The sequence below is a fragment of the Pongo pygmaeus genome, chromosome 20 (assembly GCF_028885625.2).
Source record: "Pongo pygmaeus isolate AG05252 chromosome 20, NHGRI_mPonPyg2-v2.0_pri, whole genome shotgun sequence".
Classification (NCBI taxonomy): Eukaryota; Metazoa; Chordata; class Mammalia; order Primates; family Hominidae; genus Pongo; species Pongo pygmaeus.
This window is the reverse complement of record NC_072393.2, coordinates 4,336,386-4,359,290: the sequence shown is the minus strand read 5'-3', so window position 1 is coordinate 4,359,290 and position 22,905 is coordinate 4,336,386. Positions and strand designations below refer to the sequence as shown.

General features: G+C 57.3%; 2 protein-coding genes across 5 annotated transcripts in view; one reads left to right on the top strand and one right to left on the bottom strand.

The window, feature by feature from the left end:
- The first annotated feature begins 1,719 nt into the window (after window positions 1–1,719).
- UBXN6 (UBX domain protein 6) lies at window positions 1,720–14,997 on the top strand. 3 transcript variants are annotated; one of them, XM_054466122.2, is made up of 11 exons: window positions 1,720–2,300; window positions 5,856–6,019; window positions 6,429–6,493; window positions 7,455–7,583; window positions 11,564–11,661; window positions 12,365–12,440; window positions 13,067–13,151; window positions 13,268–13,487; window positions 13,574–13,704; window positions 13,790–13,938; window positions 14,384–14,997. In XM_054466122.2, the coding sequence occupies exons 1-11, from the start codon at window positions 2,218–2,220 to the stop codon at window positions 14,507–14,509; spliced, it is 1,326 nt and encodes a 441-aa protein (XP_054322097.2). In that variant the 5' UTR covers window positions 1,720–2,217; the 3' UTR covers window positions 14,510–14,997. The 3 variants fall into 3 exon arrangements, with proteins under 3 accessions (XP_054322097.2, XP_054322099.2, XP_054322100.2); XM_054466124.2 differs by lacking the exon at window positions 1,720–2,300 and adding an exon at window positions 2,722–3,136; XM_054466125.2 differs by lacking the exon at window positions 1,720–2,300 and adding an exon at window positions 3,167–4,025.
- Window positions 14,998–16,612: 1,615 nt separating this feature from the next.
- The window catches only part of CHAF1A (chromatin assembly factor 1 subunit A), a 40,330-nt gene continuing 34,037 nt past the window's right edge, over window positions 16,613–22,905 (bottom strand). For both annotated transcript variants that reach the window (XM_063657379.1, XM_054462952.2), the window contains exons 14-15: window positions 17,669–17,765; window positions 16,613–17,085 (exon numbers count right to left, since the gene is read on the bottom strand). In XM_063657379.1, the coding sequence (XP_063513449.1) occupies window positions 16,985–17,085; window positions 17,669–17,765 (198 nt within the window). In that variant the 3' untranslated portion in view covers window positions 16,613–16,984. The remainder of the gene's footprint in view (window positions 17,086–17,668; window positions 17,766–22,905) is intronic.

Genomic DNA, 22,905 nt, shown 5'->3' with positions numbered 1-22,905 from the left:
CTGACCTCAAGTGATCCACCCGCCTTGGCCTCCCATAGTGCTGGGATTACAGGTGTGAGCCACCGCACTCAGCCCAATTTTTTTCCTTTTTTTTTTTTTTTTTTTTTGAGACGGAGTCTCGCTCTGTTGCCCTGACTGGAGCACAGTGGCACGATCTCGGTTCACTGCAAGCTCTGCCTCCTGGGTTCACGCCATTCTCCTGCCTCAGCCTCCCAAGTAGCTGGGACTACAGGCGCCCACCACCAAGCCCGGCTAATTTTGTGTGTGTGTGTGTGTTTTCAGTAGAGACAGGGTTTCACCGTATTAGCCAGGATGGTCTCAATCTCCTGACCTCGTGATCCACCCTCCTCGGCCTTCCAAAGGGCTGGGATTACAGGCGTGAGTCACCACGCCCGGCCTTTTTTTCTTTTTTAAATAAGACAGAGTCTGGCTCTGTTGCCCAGGCTGGAGTGCAGTGGCGTGATCCTAGCTCACTGCAGCCTCAAACTCCTGGGCTAAAGCAATCCTCCCACATTGGCCTCCCAAAATGTTGGGACTGCAGACCTGAGCCACCCGTCCAACCCATGATATTTCAATTTCAGTCTTGGGGTGGGCTGTTTCCTCACCTGGAGGCTTCTCCTCCATCAGTCTCTGTGTATCTCATTCCAACTCCTTTTTTTTTTTTTTTTTTTGAGGCAGAGTCTCCCTCTGTTGCCCAGGCTGAAGTGCAATGGTGAGATCTTGGCTCACTGCAACCTCCACCTCCCGGGTTCATGCCATTCTCCTGCCTCAGCCTCCTGAGTAGCTGGGACTACAGGTGCCCATAGAGACAGGCTTTCACCATGTTGGCCAGGCTGGTCTCAATCTCCTGATCGCAAGTGATCCGCCGGCCTCGGCCTCCCAAAGTGCTGGGATTATAGGCGTGAGCCACCATGTCTGACCCCCAACTCTCATTTTTTGTGGCTTGTTTTAACTGTCACTTTGTGTATCTATCTTCTTTGCGGATTGCACAGACCAAAGTACGCCACTATTAACTGGTGTCCACCAAAGTGGATCCCCAATCTCCAGGTCCCAATTGGGTGCATCCTCTTTTTTTTTTTTTTTTGAGACGGAGTCTCGCTCCATCGCCCAGGCTGGAGTGCAGTGGTCAGATCTCGGCTCACTGCAAGCTCTGCCTCCCGAGTTCACGCCATTCTCCTGCCTCAGCCTCCCGAGTAGCTGGGACTACAGGCGCCCGCCACCACGCCTGGCTAATTTTTTGTATTTTTAGTAGAGACGGGGTATCACGTGTTAGCCAGGATGGTCTCGATCTCCTGACCTCGTGATCCGCCCGCTTCGGCCTCCCGAAGTGCTGGGATTACAGGCATGAGCCACCGCGCCCGGCCCAGGTGCATCCTCTTAAACAGCTCCTACCTAGGGTACGTGGTGGTGGTGGTGGGGGGGGCTTCAGGGATCAAAACAGGCTAGATCGTGTGGGCCTCCAATACCCCACATTGAATTGGGATTTTATCACGTAAGCTCTGGGGAGACAGAGAAGGTTGGATTTTTGTTTGTTTTGCTTGAGACAGGGTCTCTCTCTGTCGCCCAGGCTGGAATGCAGTGTCTTGATCACAGCTCACTGCAGCCTCGACCTCCTGGGTTCACACGATCCTCCCGCCTCCGCCTCCCAAGTGGCTGAGAGGCGCGCGCCACCACCCTCGGCTAATTTATTTTATTTTATTTTATTTTTTTATAGAGACGAGGTTTTGCCATGTTGCCAGGCTGGTCTCCAGCTTCTGGGATCAAGCAATCCTTCCGCGTGAGCCTCCGAAAGTGATGTGATTGCAGGCGTGAGCCACCGCGCCTAGTTTAGGTTGAGCAGCGAAAGGGATAGGGCCCAGTGCTTTCTCTGCGAGGTTCAGTTGGTCTGTCCCTGTCCTATCACCGTTTGTCACCGTTTGGGGAGCGCCACGGAATGCACTGTCTCCAATCCAGAGGCGCACTCGTCGCCTTGGCAACGGAGTCCGGAAGAACCACAGAGACGCGGCTCCAGCGTACAGAGCGGCCGCCCTTGGCCAGCGAGACACCGAGTGCTAGAGAGGCACTGCCAGCCGATTGTCACGTGGCCGGCCTGGGGAAGGCGGGACTTCCGGCGGCGCGGTATTTTTTTTCCGGTGGCTGGTCTCGGGCGGCCCCCTCCCTGACTGGGCCCCGTGCCCCCCGCCCCCGCGGCCCCCCGCCGCCGGGCCAGCCGCCACCATGAAGAAATTCTTTCAGGAGTTCAAGGCCGACATCAAGTTCAAGAGCGCGGGACCCGGTCAGAAGCTCAAAGAGTCCGTGGGGTGCGTGAGGAACGCAGGGGCTTGAGGCCCTGCGGGGCGGGGACGGCCGGGGAGACAGGTCTGGGCCTTGGGCGGCTCGGGAGATCGGAGAGGATGAGGGGCTGGGAGCGGCAGCCGAGGGTCAGGGGAGGGGGCGAGGCCCCGGGGGCGGGGAAAGTCGGGCCGAGGGTGGGCGTCAGGGGGATGGGAGAGCGATCTGGGGGCGGGGCAGGAGGGGGCGGGCATGACCCGGGGGCGGGGCGGGAGAGGCGAGGGGAGGGGAACTAGCGCAGGGGGCGGGGTGGGAGGGGAGGTCTCGGGGGCGGGGCGGGAGGTCTCGGGGGCGGGGCCGCAGGAGGGTCCGAGGCAGTGGCGGGGGATTAGGGCGAGGGGGGCTGCAGGCAGTTGGGCGTCAGTGGAGCGACCTTGGGGGGAAAACGGGATGATGAGTCCTGAGCCGGGTGGTGAGGGAGAGGTCTGGGGACCCGGCTGGTCCCGAAGAGGCCGGGATGATTTGGGGGAATCTAGGTGACCATGGATGGGAGCTGGGCTTGGAGGAGGACGCACAGCTGTGGCTTGGGGTGGGGGAGAGTTGTTTTCAGGCATCCATGGGAGGAGGGGTTCTGAATTTGGTATCTGAAGCACGTGGGAGGCTGATGGGAGACTAGAAAGAGTCTGGAAGGCCAGGGAGGCCGGGGTGGGCAGCGTCGTCAGTGACCTGGGATGTCCTGGCGAATTGAGAGGAGGGGCTGAGGAAGGTGTGTGAGGAGAGTGGAGGTGAGGGATTCTGACACATGGACTCTGACCCGGGAGGGGCCTGAGAGGAGAAGACGGGCGAGACCGACGCGTCTTAGCAGGTTGGGAGAAAGGGCTTCTCTGCCACGTCACTGTGCCAAGTGGATTATGGAAGTGGGAGAGGAGGGGAAAGGAGATAGGTGCCGGGCAGGCTTCCGGATTGTCTAGGGAGGACTTGGAGAGAAGGGCCTGAGCAGGGCTGAGCCAGCTGGCAGGGCAGGTGGAGGGCCGGGGAAGAAGTGGAGCTAGGGAAGGTGCAAGGCTGAGGGCTGTTGGGTTGAGAAAATGGAAACTGGAGAGCTGGGGCCGCTGCAGGGAGCTGGCTGGCCAGGGGGTGGTGGGGACTGATGGAGAGGGACCGAGGAAGGAAGTCAGTCAGGCAGCCGGGGCACGGATGTGTAAGCAATAATGGAAGGGATTGTGAAGGAGTGGGGCCTGGGAGGTGGTGGGAGGAGAGGCAGGGAGGTGGCAGGAATTGGGGGTCAGGAATCACGGGGCAGTGGGGTGGTGATGGAGGTAGGGGCATAGTGAGGACGTCAGGGTTCCTGGGGGAGAGCAGGAGAGCAAAGGCTGAGGGAGGGAGAGGGGTCAGGGTGAGAAGTGGGCACATCGGGGGAGCCCTTCATTGATTCAACCAATAGTGGGTAGGGGGTGCTGGGGCCACTGGGACTGGGCACGATAGGAAGGATGCAGGGTATCGGGGTGATGGCTGGGTCAGCCCAGAGCCTGGGCGGAGAGGGGAAGGTTGGGAAAGGAAGGGGTGCGGAGGTCCCTTCTGGAGCGAAACTGGATATCCAGGGTGTGTGGGGTGGGTGGGCGCCAAGTCCTGTTTTAGGCTGCAGTGGTGGACAGGAGAAGGCCTCTGCTGTCCCAGGGCTCACCTTCTAGGGGGAGCTGATGGACAGATAAACCAACAGACCTCGGCTGAGCGCTGAGGCGATGAGTGCTGGGGTGAGTGCCCAGGGCCTCGAAGGAGGGCGGGCAGGGGCCATCAGGGGGTTTGGGAAGGCCTCTCCCAGGACACAGTGAGACTCAGCTGCGGGGAAATCTGCCCCTCCTTCTCTCCCTGCCACAGCTCTAGCCCTTTCCAGACCCCCTGTCCTCCTGCCACCCCCCTGGAGAACATTCTGGGCAGAAGGTGCAGACAGTGCAGGGGCCTGCAGTGGGGAGCAGCTGGGGTGTGGGAAGAACTGCGGGGAGCCCAGGGGAGACAGGCCATGGGAGGGCAGTGGGCCTGGCCGGGAAGGGCTCTCTGGCCAAGGGAAGCTTTAGGATTTTGCAGTGGGAGGGCGTTGTGCAGTGGAGTGATGCTGACGCTCCCTGGCTGAGGTTCCGGAAGGGTCCCTGTGGCTGCCCAGGGGGGCAGGGTCCATGAGTGGTTGGGGTGAGGTGCCCTGGGAAATGCCATTTTGTTGGAAAGACCTAGATATTGGATGAGGCCAGGGTGGGTCTTCATGAGTCATCTCCTCTTCCACCCAAGATGCTCAGCTGTGGGAGGACTAGATAGGCAGGGGTGGGACGAGGAGGGAGGGCTGCCCGGGTATCTAAGCAGAGCCAGAGGAGTATAGGGCTTGAACTGAGAGCCTAGCCTCCCGGAAGGTTTTAATAGACCTACGGCACAGAAAGTGACGCAGCCCGTAAGTTCACGGGAGGGGCCTGAGAGGAGACGGGTGAGACAGACGCGTCTGAGCAGGTTGGGAGAAAGGGCTTCTCCGCAAGGCTTCTCTGCCAGGTCACTGTGCCAAGTGGGTTATGGAACTCTCCTTGGTGTAGGGCTCAACAGGGTGGAGCCACGAGTCCATGAGCTCTTCGTACTTGCACAGCCCTAGGCCTGGCATGGAGTGGCCAGGGCGAGTCTGGTTCTGCTGTCCGCTGACCCCAGGGTCCCGCCACAAGGGTGGCATGGCATGGGGCACATTGCCCGGACTTCCTGTCCCTCTTGGGTTTGGGAACAGGGGATGGTGAGGCCTCCTTGGCAGCTTTTTAGGAGGAGTAAACCAACCAAGCTGACCAGCTCCCAGCAGGGTCCCCGGCACACAGTAGGTGCTCAGCAAACGAAGCTGTGACCTGAAGGTGGAGACTCTTACAGCAGGGAGGGAGGGAGGATGTGACACCCCTTGAGTCTCCTCAGTTCCTGAGGATGCAGGCTGGGTGCTGTGGCTCATGCCTGTAATCCCAGCAGTTTGGAAGGCCACGGTGGGAGGATCATTTGAGGCCAAGAGTTCAAGACCAGCCTGAGCTACATAGCGAGACCCTGTCTCGATAGAAAAATTAGCCAGGCATGATGATGCTTGCCTCTAAGTCCCAGCTACTTGGGAGGCTGAGGCGGGAGGATTCCTTGAGCCTGGGAGCTCAGGATTGCAGTAAGCCATGATCGTGCCACTGTACTCCAGCCTCGGTGAAAGAGCAAGACCCTATCTCAAAAAGAAAAAAAGCACTGAGGATGTCAAGGTGCCTTCACCTCAGGAGGGGTGCTGTCATCCCATTTTACAGATGAGGACGCTGAGGGCCAGTGGGGGCAGGACTTGCCCGATGGTGCAGAGCTGAGTGGAACCAGCATCTCCTTCCTCCAGGGGCTCTTCCGCCTGCAGTAGAACCATCTGGTGGCTGCAGGTGGCCCCTGGGAACCAGGTGTCCTGGCCCACATAGGGAGGGACACGTCTGGCTGATGGTGCTGGTGGCAGGAGCTGGGGAGGGGCAGAAGCTCCTCTGTGTGACTGCACATCAGCTTTGCCGGCCACCTCGGGAGGACACACACTCTCTCCCTCGGTCTGTTCCCAGGGAAAAGGCCCACAAAGAGAAGCCCAACCAGCCAGCCCCCAGGCCGCCCCGCCAGGGACCCACCAATGAGGCACAGATGGCGGCCGCTGCCGCCCTAGCCCGGCTGGAGCAGAAGCAGTCCCGGGCCTGGGGCCCCACGTCGCAGGACACCATCCGAAACCAGGGTGAGATATGGCCCTCCTCGGGCCCAGGTTGGGGCTGTTTGAGGTTCCTGGCCCTGTTGCCTGGCCCTGGATGCAGAAGTCACATGAGCAACCGTGCGGGTGTGAGGGTCACCCTGGGGAGCGGCTCATCAAGGGCAGGTGCTGGGGGAAGGGCAGCTTCCTGGGGAGGGGGTGGGAGCAGAGACTTGGAGCAGAAACAGGGGCTGCCCAGGCAGTGGGGTGCTTGCTCAGGCTGAGGGGTGGCTGCACAGCAAGTCCTGCAGGGGACCTCCAGCCTGACCTCCAGCAGGAGCAGGCTGGGGCGGTGTGCGTGGCCCACAGGCCCACCCCAGGAATGAGGGGGCTCAGGCCAGGACAGAGGCGTGCTCACCATCCCGTCTCTGCCTCTCCTTCTTGGGCCGCCTTCCAGTGAGAAAGGAACTTCAAGCCGAAGCCACCGTCAGCGGGAGTCCCGAGGCCCCAGGGACCAACGTGGTAAGAACAGCCACTGGTGGCACTGTCCCATGCCAAGGGGTGGGGACAGCTTGACTGTGTCACGGGGGAGATGTAGCCTCTGCCCTTGGGGCTCAAGGGCTGTTGGGAAACCTTGCCTTGCAAGGTGGAGGCAGGTTGTGGTGGAACACGGTGTTGTCCGGGACCTTCAGGGCTCGGCAGCTGAGGATGCCGGCTCAGGCCTGGAGAAGTGGGCCTCAGGTACATGAGCCCATCGCTCCCTCCCCTTAACCCCTTAAGGGTAGATGCAGTTACAGTTTCCACTTCAAAAAGAGAACCGGGGTTGAGAGGTGAAACCAGCTGTCCTCTCTCCTACACCCCAGGACCAGCAAAGGCAGGACCAGAGCCAGTTTGTGGTTTCAGAGCCTGTCCCCTAGCACTGCCTAGTCCTGCCTGCCTTGGAGGTCAAGAGGCTCTGTGGAGACAGGTGGAATCAGGGAGGCCTTCCTCTAGGAGGTGGGCCTTGAGAGCTCCGCTGAAAGGAGTTCTAAGCAGCTTGACCCTCGAGGATTCAGTGAATTTTAGCACGCAGGGACCTTAGAGATGGCCTAGAAATGGAGGCCCAGAAGTCATGCCTTGTCCAGGGCGCTGTGCCCGCAGACGCCCACACAGAGCTCCTTCCTCACCAGCTTGGGGACAGGACCAGCAGGAGCCCAGCTGCCATCTGCTGGGTGCTTCCTGCGTGTCAGAAGCTGCTCCGTGCTTTCCGTTCCTTACCTCGTTTAGTTCTGAGCAGACCCCACAGAGACATTTGACATACTAGGGAACAGACTCAGGGATCCAGTCACTTGGCCAGGGTGTCTCCCATGGCCACCAAGTGGAAGGGACAGCATGGGGGCTGGAGATGTCTGGTTCTACGGGCCACACTCAGGACTGTGGTGCTTGGCGAGGGTCAGGGTGGCCTCTGTCCACAGTCCAGACTTGGACGCTTTTACCGCCCCAGGTATCTGAGCCGAGAGAGGAAGGTTCCGCCCACCTGGCCGTGCCTGGCGTGTACTTCACCTGTCCGCTCACTGGGGCCACCCTGAGGAAGGACCAGCGGGACGCCCGCATCAAGGAGGCCATTCTCTCGGTGAGTGGCACCCTGTGTGCTCCTGCCCCAACCTGTAGCTTCCTGTGCCTGAGCCACCCTCCATCGGAAGCCCAGGTGGTACAGATCCCTCCCAGAGTCCCCAGAGGCCACTGCTAGTAGTGAAGCCCCTCCTCTGATACCCCAAATCCAGGCACACCATTGTGTATGCGTCCATATCTCCTCTCTCCCAACTAGGTTTTTTTTTTTTTTTTGAGATGGAGTCTCACTCTGACACCCAGGCTGGAGTGCAATGGCGCATTCTCAGCTCACTACAATCTCCGCCTCCTGGATTCAAACAATTGTCGTGCCTCAGCCTCCCAAGTAGCTGGGATTACAGGCGCCTGCCACCATGTCTGGTTAATTTTTGTATTTTTAGTAGAGATGGGGTTTCATCATGTTGGCCAGGCTGGTCTCGAACTTTTGCCTCAAGTGATCCACCCGCCTCAGCCTCCCAAAGTGCTGGGATTACAGGCGTGAGCCACCACGCGTGGCCTGGTTTTGTTTTTCATAAAAGGTTATGTATTGTTTGCTTCAGTACAGAAAGAACTTCCTACAAAATTAGCCGGGCGTGGTGGCACATGCCTGTAATCCCAGCTACTTGGGAGGCTGAGGCAAAAGAATTGCTTGAATCCGGGAGGCGGAGGTTGTGGTGAGCCGAGATAGCGCCATTGCACTCCAACCTGGGCAACGAGAGCAAAACTCCATCTCAAAAAAAAAAAAAAAAAAAAAGAAAGAAAGAACTTCTCCAGCATTTTTTTTTTTTCCAATACAGCAAGTCCTCACTTAACACCATCAATAGGTTCTCAGAAACTTCGGCTTTAGTCTGGGCAACATGGCAAAACCCTGTCTCTACCAAAAACAAACAAAAAAATTAGCTGGGCATGGTGATGTGCACTTGTAGTCCCTGCTACTCAGAAGGCTGCGGTGGGAGGATTGCTTCAGCCTGGGAGGTAGAGGCTGCAGTGAGCCATGATCATGCCACTGCACACCAGCCTGGGTGACAAGTGAGACCCTTTCTCAGAAAATAGTAACAGTGGCTGGGCGCGGTGGCTCTTGCCTGTAATCCCAGCACTTTGGGAGGCCGAGGCAGGTGGATCACCTGAGGTCAGAAGTTCAAGACCAGCCTGGTCAACATAGTGAAACCCTGTATCTACTAAATATACAAAAATCAGCCAGGTGTGGTGACAGGTGCCTGTAATCCCAGCTACTCAGGAGGCTGAGGCAGGAGAATCGCTTGAACCCGGGAGGCGGAGGTTGCAGTGAGCCGAGATCATGCCATTGAGCTCCAGCCTGGGCACTGGGTGACAAGATCGAAACTTCATCTAAAAAAAAAAAAAAAAAAATATATATATATATATATATATATATATATATAGTAACAGTTCCATAGACTCTCCAGATTCACACCCACTCCAACAGTGTGTGCAAAAGCACCCGTGTCCCCATTCTCTCACCATACTGTAAATCACCAAACATTGGTCTTTACGCCTGTTGACAAGTGAAAATAACATCTCAGGATAGAGTTAATTTGCACTTTCCTTATTTTGGGTTGGCCATCTTTCATATGAGAATGCGTCCTTTCTACATTATTTAGTAGATAGTTTGTCTTTTTCTTAGTGATTTGTAGGCACTCTTTTTTTTTTTTTTTTTTTTTGAGACAGTCTCGCTGTCGCCCAGGCTGGAGTGCAGTGGCGCGCAGTCTCTGCTCACTGCAAGCTCCGCCTCCTGGGTTCATGCCATTCTCCTGCCTCAGCCTCCCGAGTAGCTGGGACTACAGGCTTCCACCACCACGCCTGGCTAATTCTTTGTATTTTTAGCAGAGACGGGGTTTCACCGTGTTAGCCAGGATGGTCTCGATCTCCTGACCTCGTGATCCACCCGCCTCGGCCTCCCAAAGTGCTGGGATTACAGGCGGGAGCCACCGCGCCCAGCGGCACTCTTTACATATTAGGCAATTTAGGCTTTTGCCTATGATACGAGTTGCACATATTTCCCTCTAGTTGCTTATATGTTGGCTCTGCTTATGGTCACTTTGCTGTGTAGGATTTTTTGATCTCTGTATAATTAAATGTGTTAGTCGTATTTCATGGCTTTTGGGTTTGGGGCCATTCTTAGAAACGCCTTCCTCATTTCCACGCTGAGAGAATTCTTTTGTGGCCTCTCTAGTCCTTTTTTTTTTTTTTTGAGACAGGGTCTTGCTTTGTCACCAGGCTGGAGTGCAGTGGCGCAATCTCGGCTCACTGCAACCTCTGCTTCCCGGGTTCAAGCGATTCACCTGCCTCAGCCTCCTGAGTAGCTGGGACTACAGGCGCCCGCCACCACGCCCGGCTAACTTTTATATTTTAGAGATGAGGTTTCACCATGTTGGCCAGGATGGTCTCGATCTCCTAACCTCGTGATCCGACTGCCTCGGCCTCCCAAAGTGCTGGGATTCCAGGCATGAGCCACCGCGCCCGGCCTCCAGTGCTTTTCTTCTGGCTTCTCCTTGACTGCTTGCTTGTTTCCATGGTTGAAGCTTTGATCCAGCTGGAGCATGTTATTATGTAACATGGTGGGGTGGAGCTGATGTAATTTTTTTTTTTAGATCTTGGCTCAGTTTTCTTCTCAGCCCCACCTGTCGAGAGCACCTGTCTTTTGCTTACAGCTGTGAAATCCCACCTTTCTTACAAAGTACATTCCTGTGTGGATTTGGACTCCTTCCTGGTCGCCGTTCCTTCGTCCCTTGTCTGTGCATGTACCCAGCTCCTGACCTAAGCCTGGCGGCCAGTCGCCCAAAACGCCTGAGGCCCGCTTTTGGAGCTGACACCCTTCCCTTGGCTGGTGTGCTGTCCTGGGCGCTCTGATCCCGAGGAAGCTGTTGTCCTGGGGACATGCCCATCTGGCAGCTCTGCCTCTCTGCATCCGCGTGCTCTGCCCCGCTCCCCACATCACCTCAGCAACTAAACCGGCAGACTGGGCCGGGTCCCAATTTTCAGTTGGCATGAGCCCCGGCTCAGTGTGTGGGTCATTGGTCTGTGTGATGCAGGGGGCTGCTGAGGGACCCTGCTGTGCAGTTGAGGGTGGGGAGTGGTGGGTGGAGCTCTGGGCTGCCTGGGCAGGTGGCCCGAATCCTGACACGTGGCCCTGGGCTGCCCTCTTGTTCACCCGCCCTCATCTGGGCAGCCCAGGGAGGTGCGGGTGGCAGCCCTGCTTCCCAGGCCATGGATGGCTCTCTGGGTGTGGCCGTGTGTGGTGGGTGTGCCGAGTGTAGATTTGTGCCCCAATCTTTTCCAGGTCTTAGGGTACCTGTTCTCAGCCTCTCCATGCTGGGACGCTGTTCGCAGTCAGCAGGGCTGGCTCTGGGAAACCCCCAGAATTCCAGCTGTGACTTCTCCCCTCCCCGGGTAACATAGGCGGGACCTCAGGGAGGGGCAGGGGCTGGGGGTATCCGTCTTCCAGCCATTGAGTTTCAGACATTGAGGGCTGCAGACTCATTTGTGTCCTCTCTGCCACCTGCCATCTCTGTGACCCTGGACGAGGGGCCTCTCGGTCTCTTTGTAAACATGAGGCCCGGGAGTGGTTCCAGAACGTCCATCATGGGGCTGCGAGATCAGGAGGGATGGGGCGTCCATGGTGGTGGGAGGTTCTGTAAGTGGCGGTGGCCTTGGTGGATCTCAGCACTGAGGTTGAGTTCTAAAGCCAGAGCGTGAGGCAAAGTTCTGTCGCGTCACAGTGGCCTCCAAGTCCCATGGATCTAGCCTTGAGAAGGCCGAAGGGGAGACTTGAGTTCTGCTCGGTCTTGGCTGCGTCGCCTCTGCCCTGGGGTGTGGGCAGGGCTAGGGTCTTCGAGGGTCTCTCTTTTCCTTTTGTGATGAGTGCACAGCTGGGGCTGCTCCAAGCCGCTGCTCTGCCTTCCTCTTCCTGTCCCTGTTACCTGGGCAGCGGAGGGCCGTGTGGCCCCGGCTCTCAGTGAGCGGCTTTCCCTGCTTCCCTCCTCCCAGTACTTCTCCACCGACCCAGTGGCCGCCTCCATCATGAAGATCTACACGTTCAACAAAGACCAGGACCGGGTGAAGCTGGGTGTGGACACCATTGCCAAGTGAGCGTGTGGCCCCTTTGCCCTGCCTGGCCCCTCCAGCTCATCCCAGCACCCCTCCCACTGGGGCTGTCACCCCCTCTGGCCCCCTCATTACCTGCTGAGGTGGGTCAGGAAGGAGCACAGGCCAAGAGTGAGGCAGCTCCACCCAGAGGCCTCAGCCAAAGGGCTGGGCCTCTTTGGGCCTCAGTTTACCCATGTGCAAACTGAAGGTGTTTAAGGAATCAGGGGTTCCCCACCCTGGTTTCCTTGGGGATCACTCGGGGAGCATGTGGAGGAGGCAGGGTCCCACCCCACTCCCCGAGTCTCAGGATTGGGGACAGGCCTGGAAGTCCACGCTGCCCGCCAGCCCCGAGGGAGCACCCCGCAGGAGGCCCCTGCTGGTGCTGCGGCCCTTCGGTTCTGGCTCTCCACTCTTTCGGCACTGTGGCTCCCCCACCACTGTGATTAACTGTGCCCTTCCAGGGCTGCTGGGACGGTGAGGGGTTCCGTGGGGCTCCTCCTGGCACCAGGGGTGGGCTCCGTGGGGTGTCCAAGGTGTGCCTTCCACCCGGAGATGGTCTGCTGCCCTCGGATCACTGGGCCGCTTCTTTCCTCTGACTAGAGGCCAAGTGTGGCTGAGCTGCTGTTACCTGGGGCAGGAGGTACAGAGAGGCCGGGCGGGCAGCCTGGGCTGTGCCCCACTCACCTTCTCCACCTACCCCAGGTACCTGGACAACATCCACCTGCACCCCGAGGAGGAGAAGTACCGGAAGATCAAGCTGCAGAACAAGGTGTTTCAGGTGGGCGTGCCTTCTGGCCCCTGGGGCCCAGGCTGGGGGTGGGGGCAGCCGGCCTGCAGGAGCTGGTGGTGGCCTACACCAGGCAGTGGGCTCCCTGGAGGAGCTAGCGAGAGTTGAGCCACAAGCAGTGAAGGGTTCAGCCAGTAGAAGGTAGCAGGACAAGATAGAGAGCAAGACTTCTATGCACCAGTCACCCCAAACCAACAAATTCTGCCTCTCCTCACCTGCATCCTTTTCCTCTTCAGCTGGGCTTGTTTGGGAACATGTCGACTCTGGGCAGGCTTTTCATGCAAACCAGATGTCTGGTTCTTCTGGGGGAAATGGCAGGGACTGGGGCCCTGGCCGGCGTTAGCCTCGCATCAGGCCCCAGCAGTATCTGGCTCCTCAGCCTCACTCTTCGTGCCTGGTTGTGACTTTTTCCTCTGTGCAGAGCTGTTGGAGACTCCACAGCTCCCACTGTAGAAAAGCAGGTTTGCATCCAGCACTGAGGCACCCCCAGGGCTGGGCCCCATCCAGGGGTCGACAGCTGCTCCCAGTATTGAGAGCCAGGCCCCTGGACTGGGTGGGGCGTGGCCAGGCCATGGAGGAAGCCAGGGGCCCCCAGTGACCACCATCTCCACCTCCAGGAGCGCATTAACTGCCTGGAAGGGACCCACGAGTTTTTTGAGGCCATTGGGTTCCAGAAGGTGTTGCTTCCCATCCAGGATCAGGGTAAGCGGACAGGGCCTGGCTGAGTAGGGAATGGGGACGAGGGGCCTTGGGACAGGAGGGCCCGGCTTGGGGGTCTCTCCATTGCACAATGACACCCATGTCCTGCCGCGCTGTAGAGGACCCTGAGGAGTTCTACGTGCTGAGCGAGACCACCTTGGCCCAGCCCCAGAGCCTGGAGAGGCACAAGGAACAGCTGCTGGCTGCGGAGCCCGTGCGCGCCAAGCTGGACCGGCAGCGCCGTGTCTTCCAGCCCTCGCCCCTGGCCTCGCAGTTCGAACTGCCCGGGGACTTCTTCAACCTCACAGCAGAGGAGATCAAGCGGGAGCAGAGGCTCAGGTGGGCCTGACGTCCGCGGAGCAGAGTCGGGTGGGGCGGGGTGGGAGAACCCCGGCCAGCCCTCGTGACCCGGCCTGCGTGTGCAGGTCCGACGCGGTGGAGCGGCTGAGTGTGCTTCGGACCAAGGCCATGCGGGAGAAGGAGGAGCAGCGGGGGCTGCGCAAGTACACCTACACATTGCTGCGCGTGCGCCTCCCCGATGGCTGCCTCCTGCAGGGTGGGCACCGGTGATGCCCGGGGAGGGCGGCTCGGGTTGGTAGGGGGCCCTGGGCCCCACCCGCTCTGACTCCCCCACTCCCCAGGGACCTTCTACGCCCGGGAGCGGCTGGGGGCGGTGTACGGGTTCGTCCGGGAGGCCCTGCAGAGCGACTGGCTGCCTTTTGAGCTGCTGGCCTCGGGAGGGCAGAAGCTGTCCGAGGACGAGAACCTGGCCTTGAACGAGTGCGGGCTGGTGAGTATTGGCCCGCAGGAGCACTGCTGACCCAATGCCTCTGCAGGTTCTCCTGGGACCAGCACAGACCCCCCCCCACCCCCTCCAAGAGCAGGGAGCCTGGGCAGGTCCCTGGGTTTGAATCCCGCTTTCCCACTTATTGGCAGCAGGGCCTTGAGCGAGTTCATAACTACTCCACGCCTCAGTTTCCCCGTCAAATGGGAGCGGTGACGCGCGTTAGCTAGCGCAGTAGGTTTAGGCTTAGGTCCTGGAGTCCCGGAGGGAGAGGGCAGGAGGCCTGGGTGCAAGCCACAGCCTCCACCAGCTGAGATGGCTTCCAGGCCGGGGCATCCCCGAGCCCAGGTTGCCTGCTAAGTTCCCTGCCGCAGCAAGGGCCGACTGCTCGGCTCTGTCCTTCCACTGCGCTGCCACATGGAGACAGAGTGACGGCCTCCCCCTACCGCAGGTGCCCTCTGCCCTCCTGACCTTCTCGTGGGACATGGCTGTGCTGGAGGACATCAAGGCCGCGGGGGCCGAGCCGGACTCCATCCTGAAACCCGAGCTCCTGTCAGCCATCGAGAAGCTCTCGTGAAATAAAAGCAGGGTTGGCCTCAGCCCTGTGGGTCGGTCTCATGCTCTCCCTGTTCCTCTCCCCGCCACCCCAGGGCCTCCAAGCCACCTCTGGAAATACTTGGCTCTGCCCCATGGGCACGGGAGGGGCGCCAGCCATGGAGCTGTGGAACTGGGCCCCGTGGCAGAGCCCCCATCCCTTGGGGGCTGTGGAGATGCACCCAAGCCCCCGAGGGAGAGGCCTGGGGCCACCAAGTCTAAGCCCCCCTAGCTGCTTGGTAACTGTGTCACGAAGCTGCCGGGCAGACACACGTGGTATCTCCCTGGGCAGGAGAGCAGGCCTGCAGCATGGGTCCCGTTCCCGTGTGCCGTGGGTGGCAGTGGCTGCACCTGGCGCTAGGGCTGCTCTGTGGATGTGGGTGATGATGGCAGGAGGGGACGCTGGCCTTCCCACACATAGACTTGCAGTTAGTAAATCATAAGCCCAAATAAACAAGGTGTTTGAATATAGTTTCTTGGTGCTCCGTTGAAACCGTGGGACACAGGGCAGGCTCACCTGCTGCAGAGCGGACGGTGTGGGGGCTGGGCGTGGCTCCCTGTCAAGGCGGGACCACGTGGATACCTGTTCTGAGGCCAGCGCCTGGCCACAAGTGCCCGATGAGCCACCCGCCTGGGGAGGAAGTCCCGTGCACTAGGGGAGGCTGTGCTGTGCCCACAAAGGCCCAGTCCCTGCAGGGGAGGTGAGTGCTGTCACAGGCCTGGCTTCCCTGTGGCCAGAGGGACAGGGTGTCCTGAGACGGCCACATCCTATTCTTGGAATCTGCAGATGCGCAGCTTCACCTGGCAAGAGGGGCTTGGCGGGTATGATGAAAGATCTCGAGCTGGGAGATGATCCTGGGTGGTCCGGGACCCAGTGTCCTCACAAGAGGTGGCAGGAGGGTGAATCAGAGAGAGACTGGAAGAGGCTGTGCATGGCTGTGAAGGTGGAGGAAGGGACCCCGAGCTGAGGGATGCAGCACCTCTGAGCACTGGGAAAGTCTCCAGGAGGGCCTGGTCCTGCCCACAGCTTGATGTTAGCCTGGCGAGGCATGTGTGCACTCTGACCCCCAAGCTGTGAGATGGTGACTGTTGCTTTAAGCCACCAGGTTTGTGGTACAGCAGCCCCAGGAGACACAGGGACTCTGCCCTGCAAGTGGAAGGCATGTGTGCCCCGGCCCCACAGCTGATTTGGGGATGCAGGTCTGCACCTGGGGGAGGTGCCCGGGGCCTGTGCTCGTGCCCCTGACCTTGCATTGGTCCCTCCCTCACCCCCGGCACTGCCCCAGCTGGTGTGGACACCCGGCCTGTTGAGAACGGAGGCTGTCACTCCAGTCCTGCGTCCTGCAGGCCCTAGGACCTGACTCCGGGTTGTCGGGAGCCCCTGTAAAGCTCATCAAAGGTGCGGCACAGGGGCAGCCTCTGCTTCAGGCACAGCCAAATCCTGCTTCCCAGCAGGAAGGCCTGGCCCGGGCCCCCTGCCGTCCCTGACTGGGTGGGTGGAGTTAGCTGACACTTTTCCCACATGGGGTTCCCTGAAGGGAAGCTTAGAACTTCAGGTGGGGTGTGGCTGGGAAGAGCAGGGCTGGTGAGCGTGACCCTCCCCGTGGCTGTGTGTGCTCTGAGTTGCTCAGTACCACTGCGGCTGTCAGCCTTTCCTCCCTCAGGGACAGTGTGGATAAAGCCCACTCAACCTGGGGCGGGGAGGAGGTCACCTCCTAGCTCCAGCACTTGCAAAAGATGCACCTGACCTGGGGTGGGCTCTCACAAAGCCTCAGACTCGAAGCCAAACTCGGCTCCCAGCAGCTCTGGGTTCAGGAAGGTGACCCCAGCAGGTCTCTGGGAAAACCCCCTCCTAACCCCCCAACCCAGGGCAGGAGGGATCGCTGGACAGAAGCACATGCAGAAAAACCCGCACCTCGACCCACATCAGCCTGGTATAAGGATGACTTAGTGACAAACAGATGGGACGGTGCTGTTGCAGGGCACAAGGCTGGCCCCAGACACCAGGCACCACATGGGGCCGGGCCACGGGCAAGGTGCACTCTCAGAGAAACACGATGTTCTCAGAAAAGACAGACAGAGCAGCTCAGGGCTAGAGAATAAGTTTATACACTGCCTCATTAGGTCCAGGGGCCCGCGCACGTGGCCAGGTGGGTGGTCCTGGCGCTTCAATTCATTTACAAGTATTGGATTCCACGCCTGCTCCTGTGCCCGCAGGCTTCCCCAATAGGCCAGCAATCTCAATAATGCTTTATTAAAGGGCAGATTCATATGCACCTCTTGGGGGAATTTTTACAAATATCAAAGGAACTAATCCAGCATCCTATATAGAACTCTGCACACCTTGGGGAGGTCCGTGAAGCAGGACAAAGTGCTCTTTACACAGGAATCGAGTCGGTTCAAGTATCTGCTCCGTGGGGAGGACACCCTAAGCGTTCTACATACGTCACCCCTGCTCTCAGGATGCGCCCAGTGGGCTCGAGGTCAGGGTGGCCTTGCCGGTGTCCACCCCCACACCACCCCCAGCTCCAGAAGCGGCTCCACACGGGGCTTGGACCTCTGCAGGGCAAGAGAAGGAGGGTCTTGAGCTGGCTGGGCCCTCTGGGCTCCCTGGGGGAAGACCCCACCCTGCTGCCTCATGGGGCCTGCAACAACCCCAGGGCGGGACTCTCCACCTGACAGTGGGGACAGGCAGAGGCTGGGGTGTTGTGCCTCTTCTAGAGGTGACCTGCTTACCTGCTCTCAGGTTGACCCTGCCTGCCCCCCACCACCCGAGCACACTCCTCCCACGCAGCCTGCTGCAGGGCCTCTGCACTTCCTCTTTGGTGAGTGCTCCTGAAATCCACCTCGCCCTCCCTTGCCGCCTAAGTGCAGCTTTCCCTGACCCCCATCTAACGTCACAACCACCTGAGACTCCCAGCACAGGCCCTTGTGGCTCTGCGGCCAGAACAGTGCCTGGCATGGTCAGCACCCACGTCCCCGCCCACCCGAGGATGTGGCAGGGCAGGAGCCACTTCCAGCTGCAAGCCCTCCTGGCCACTCACAATGGAGCTAGTCTTAGGCAGCCCCATCCCTTCTCTGTTGAGGTTTACCTCCAGCGCCCACCTCACCAGTGTGTTCTACTATCTACAGCCCTTCTCACCCGCAGCATCCGGGACATCCATGATCATACAGTCGCCCTCCTCCTCTTCCTCCTCCTCCGTGTCTGCCTGGAAGCCATCCATGTCCTCAGCACCAATCTGGACAGACAGGGTACATGGCCATCAGCACTGCAGGCAGCAGCTACCCTGGTGCCGGCGCGGTAAGGGGGGCCTCTGCAGGCGTGACACCTTCCTCCCACCCCCAACACTGAAGGAAACCAACATCCAGAACCCAATTTGGTAACAAACTGTCCAAATGTGAGAGGTTTATTCAAGAGGCCACAACCAGAGAACCTTGGGCGTTCCCTCAAATGAACTGGATTCAGATCTCCAAAAACAGCCATCATTGCCAACTGCAGAATAATTTACAGTCAGTGACAGGCCGCATACCTGATAGTGGCCCCATCAGATTACAACTGTATTTATTTTTTTTTGAGATGGAGTCTCGCTCTGTTGCCCAGGCTGGAGTGCAGTGGCACGATCTGGGCTCACTGCAAACTCCGCCTCCTGGATTCACGCCATTCTCCTGCCTCAGCCTCCCAAGTAGGTGGGACTCCGGGCGCCTGACACCATACTCAGTTTGTATTTTTAGTAGAGACGGGGTTTCACCGTGTTAGCCAGGATGGTCTCAATCTCCTGACCTCGCGATCCGCCGTGCCCGGCCTTTATTTTTTATTTTTGAGACAGAGTCTCACTCTGTCACCGAGGCTGGAGTGCAGTGGCACAATCTCAGCTCACTTCAACCTCCGCCTCCCGGGTTCAAGCGATTCTCGTTCTTCAGCCTCCTGAGTAGCTGGGATTACAGGTGCATGCCATCACGCCCAGCTAATTTTTGTATTTTTAGTAGAGACGGGGTTTCACCATGTTGGTCAAGCTGGTCTCAAACTCCTGACCTTATGATCTACCCATCTCAGCCTCCCAAAGTGCTGGGATTACAGAAAACTGTATTTTTATTTATTTAATATATATATATTTTGAGACAGAGTCTCGCCGTATGTCCAGGCTGGAGTGCAGTGGTGCGATCTTGGCTGACTGCAACCTCTGACTCCCAGGTTCAAGCGATTCTCCTGCCTCAGCCTCCTGAGTAGCTGGGATTACAGGCACCTGCCACCATACCCAGCTAATTTTTGTATTTTTAGTAGAGATGGGGTTTCACCATGTTGCCAGGCTGGTCTTGAACTCTTGACCTCAAGTGATCCGCCCAGCCTCCGCCTCCCAAAGTGCTGGGATTACAGGCATGAGCTACTGCCTCAGCCACAACTATATTTTTGCTGTGCCTCTTTTTTTTTTTTTTTTAACAGGTGCCCGCCACTACACCCAGCTAATCTTTTCTATTTTTAGTAGAGATGGGGTTTCACCATGTTGGCCAGGCTGGTCTTGAACTCCTGACCTCAGGATTCGCCCATGTCAGCCTCCCAAAGTGCTGGGATTACAGGCGTGAGCCACCGCACCTGGCCTTTGCCGTGCCTTTTCTATGTTAAAGACACAAATACCACTGGGTTACAAGTGCCTGCAGGATTGAGCAGTCAGTCACCTGCTGCACAGGTCCACAGCTCAGGAGCCCTGGGCTATGTGCCACACGGCCCAGGCATGTGGCAGGCTGTCCATCTAGGATGTGTAAGAGCAACCTAGCCCATCAGCACAACCATGAAATTGCCTGAGGACACCTCTCAGAACACGTCCCTGACGTGAAGCGATGACTGTGACTTGTGAATTACTTTTTTGTTTTTTTTTAGACAGACCTCCGCTCACTGCAAATTCCGCCTCCTGGGTTCACATCATTCTCCTGAGAAGCTGGGACTACAGGCACCCGCCATCACGCCCAGCTAATTTTTTTTTTTTTTTTAGTAGAGACAAGGGGGTGTCACTATGTTGCCCAGGCTGGTCTCGACCTAGGCTCAAGTCATCCGTCCACCTCAGCCTCCTAAAGTGCTGGGATGACAAGGCGTGAGCCACCGCACCTGGCTCTAGTAAGATTCTTGAGCTGTTTCCATTTGCTTTCACCGAAGGAGAAAGACAGGATGCGTAGAGGCCACCATGAGCCTCCGCATCAGTGCTTACCCTCTCCGTGCATGAACACAAGCCTATCCCAGGACAGACAGCCACACTTATTTCAGTAGGGAGGATAGTCCTCAAAAAATTCCAGGAATTCTTCCTCTACAAAAACCTAGAAAAGTGACCGCACAGCAACACAACGGTCAGGCCATAGACTGGTTTCGTGGGCTGTCATGTAAGAGCACAGCGCCTGGCCAGGCAGACTGGGTTCCTATCGTAGCCTCATCAATTCCTGGGTAGGGGCTCCCGTCCTGGATCCTCTCTTCAGTGGCTGGGAGCCCAGGCTGTCCCTCTCCCCAGGCAGCATGGGTTGACCCTGTGAGGACACAGGAGAAACAGTCTTGCTTTGTCACCCAGGCTGGGGTGCAGTGGTGCAATCATAGGTAACTGCACCCTTGAACTCCTGGTCTCAAGTGATCCTCCTGCCTCAGCCTCCCAAAGTGCTGGGATTATAGGCATGAGCCACCGAGCCTGGCCTACTGCCATTTTCAACTACCTTTTTGAAAGAATAGTTAAGCAAAGAAGAGTCTAAGAGTCCCCTGTAGACTGCTGAGGAGGGACATTCTGATCTGGAGGTGTCTGGGGACGTTAAACAAAAGGAACATGCCAATTCCTTCAGAGCCACCTCAAGTCACTGGGCCCTCCCTCCACACAAGAGACGTGTTGACACACTAGGCTTTTCTTGGATCCAAAATTTTTCAGAGCAATCACCACTCTTCACCCTCTAGGTTGAAAACAGGATTTAACACATAACACCGAGTCCCGCTGTGCTGAAAGCTGCCGGCAGCTTGCTTCACGGGGACAGCTGTCATCTCGCCAGCAGCACTGCAACTGCTAAACACAGACACGGAGGAGTGCAGACTACAGAAAACAGGAGTCAGGAAAACGTTTAGCGACTACATGGGATGAAGATGGTGTCAATAACATCTGTGCCTTTTTTTTCTTTTTTTTTTTTTCTGAGACGGAGACTTGCTCTGTTGCCCAGGCTGGAGTGCAGTGGCACAATCTTGGCTCAACTGCAACCTCCACCTCCTGAGTTCAAGTGATTCTCCTGCCTCAGCCTCCTAAGTAGCTGGGATTACAGGCGTGCACCACCATGCTCAGCTAATTTTTTCTATTTTTAGAGACGGGGTTTCACTATGTCGGCCAGGCTGGTCTCGAACTCCTGGCCTCTCAAGTGATCCACCTGCCTAGGTCTCCTAAGGTTTTGCGATTACAAGCATGAGCCACCGCACCCAGCCATCTATGCTTCTTTTTTTTCTTTGAGACAGAATCCCGCTCTGTCGCCCAGGCTGGAGTGCAGTGGCACGATCTTGGCTCACTGCAAGCTCTGCCTCCTGGGTTCACGCCATTCTCCTGCCTCAGCATCCCGGGTAGCTGGGACTACAGGTGCCCACCACCACGCCTGGCTAATTTTTTGTATTTTTAGTAGAGACAGGTTTCACCGTGTTAGCCAGGATGGTCTTGATCTCCTGATCTTGTGAGCCACCCACCTCGGCCTCCCAAAGTGCTGGGATTACAGGCATGAGCCACCACACCCGGCCATCTATGCTGCTTGTTTTATTTTGATCACATAATGTTTTGTTGGCAAGGGCAAACACATCCTTCCTTGTATTTTAAAAATTTTAAATAAAACGGAGGCCCAAAGAGTTGAGGTGTCCTAGGGCTTCACAGATACATGGCACTTCACCCCACTAGGTCAGAATGCCTTATGAATATCTCTTTTGAGCTCTAAATGAAAAGATTTAAAGACTCCCTGGCTCAGGTCTGTAATCCCAGTACTTTGGGAGGCCGAGGCAGGTGGACTGCTTGAGCCCACGAGTTCAAAGACCAGCCTGGGCAACACAGCAGAACCCAGTATCTACCAAAAAAAAAAAAAAAAAAAAAAAAAAAAAACCTCTTCTTGCATGAACATGGATGAAGGTGGGAACCATTATCCTCAGCAAATTAACACAGGCACAGAAAACCAAATATCACATGTTCTCACTTATAAGAACATGTGGACACAAAGAGGGGAACAACAGACACTGGGGCCTATGTGACAGTGGGAGGGAGAAATTCAGAAAAAATACCTTAGTACCCAATAAATCATCTATACACCAAAGCCCCGTGACGTGAGTTTGCCAACCTGCACATGTACCCCGAACCTAAAATAATAAAGGGCAACAGGGCAAGACCCTGTTTCTAATTTAACAACCAAAAAAGATGCCGGGCGCGGTGGCTCACGCCTGTAATCCTAGCACTTTGGGAGGCCGAGGTGGGCAGATCACAAGGTCAGGAGATCGGGACCATCCTGGCTAACACCGTGAAACCCTGTCTCTAACTAAAAAAAATACAAAAAATTAGCTGGGCGTGGTAGTGGACGCCTGTAGTCCCAGCTACTTGGGAGGCTCAGGCAGGAGAATGGTGTGAACCCAGGAGGCGGAGCTTGCAGTGAGCTGAGATTGCACCACTGCACTCCAGCCTGGGCAACAGACCGAGACTCCGTCAAAAAAAAAAAAAAAAAAAAAAGACGAAAACTTTCAAATTGGGAAAAAAGTGTAACCCAGTAAAAAATATGGATGTATACCACTTGCAGATGAATGGCTTATCCCTCCCCTTGGGTGCAGAAGCATCAGTCAGCAGCTTTATTAAATGCCAGGAGGCTGGAGAGAGGATTGCTAGAGCCCAGGAGTTGGAGACCAGCCTGGGCAACACAGACCCTGTCTCTACAGAATATTTGAAAATTAGTTGGGCATGGTGGCACGTGCCTCTATACTCCCAGCTCCTTAGGAAGCTGAGGCAGGAGGATCACCTGCGCCCAGGAGTGGAGGCTGTGGTGAGCTGTGACTGCACCATTGCACTCTGGCCTAGGTAACAGAGTGAGACCCTGTCAAAAAAAACCAGAGGATGCCAGGGCACATGTCCCATCCGGGCTCATGTGCTTCCACAGCCCCACCTTTGGGTCCCACCTGTGTGCTCCTCCCCACACAGGCTCTGAAATAAAACACAGGACCAGGCCCTGCTCCCCAGGGACGTTTATGTCCCAAACTGCAGGAGGTTCAGGGGTGGGGGTTAAGCATCAAGCTGGGCCCGGGTCTCCATTCCTTCACGTGTGACCTTCGTGCGTTCGCTGCACTGCTGAGCCCCAGGAGGCCCTCACCTGTGCCACACAGCAGAGGCCACCGATCACACACATGCGGCC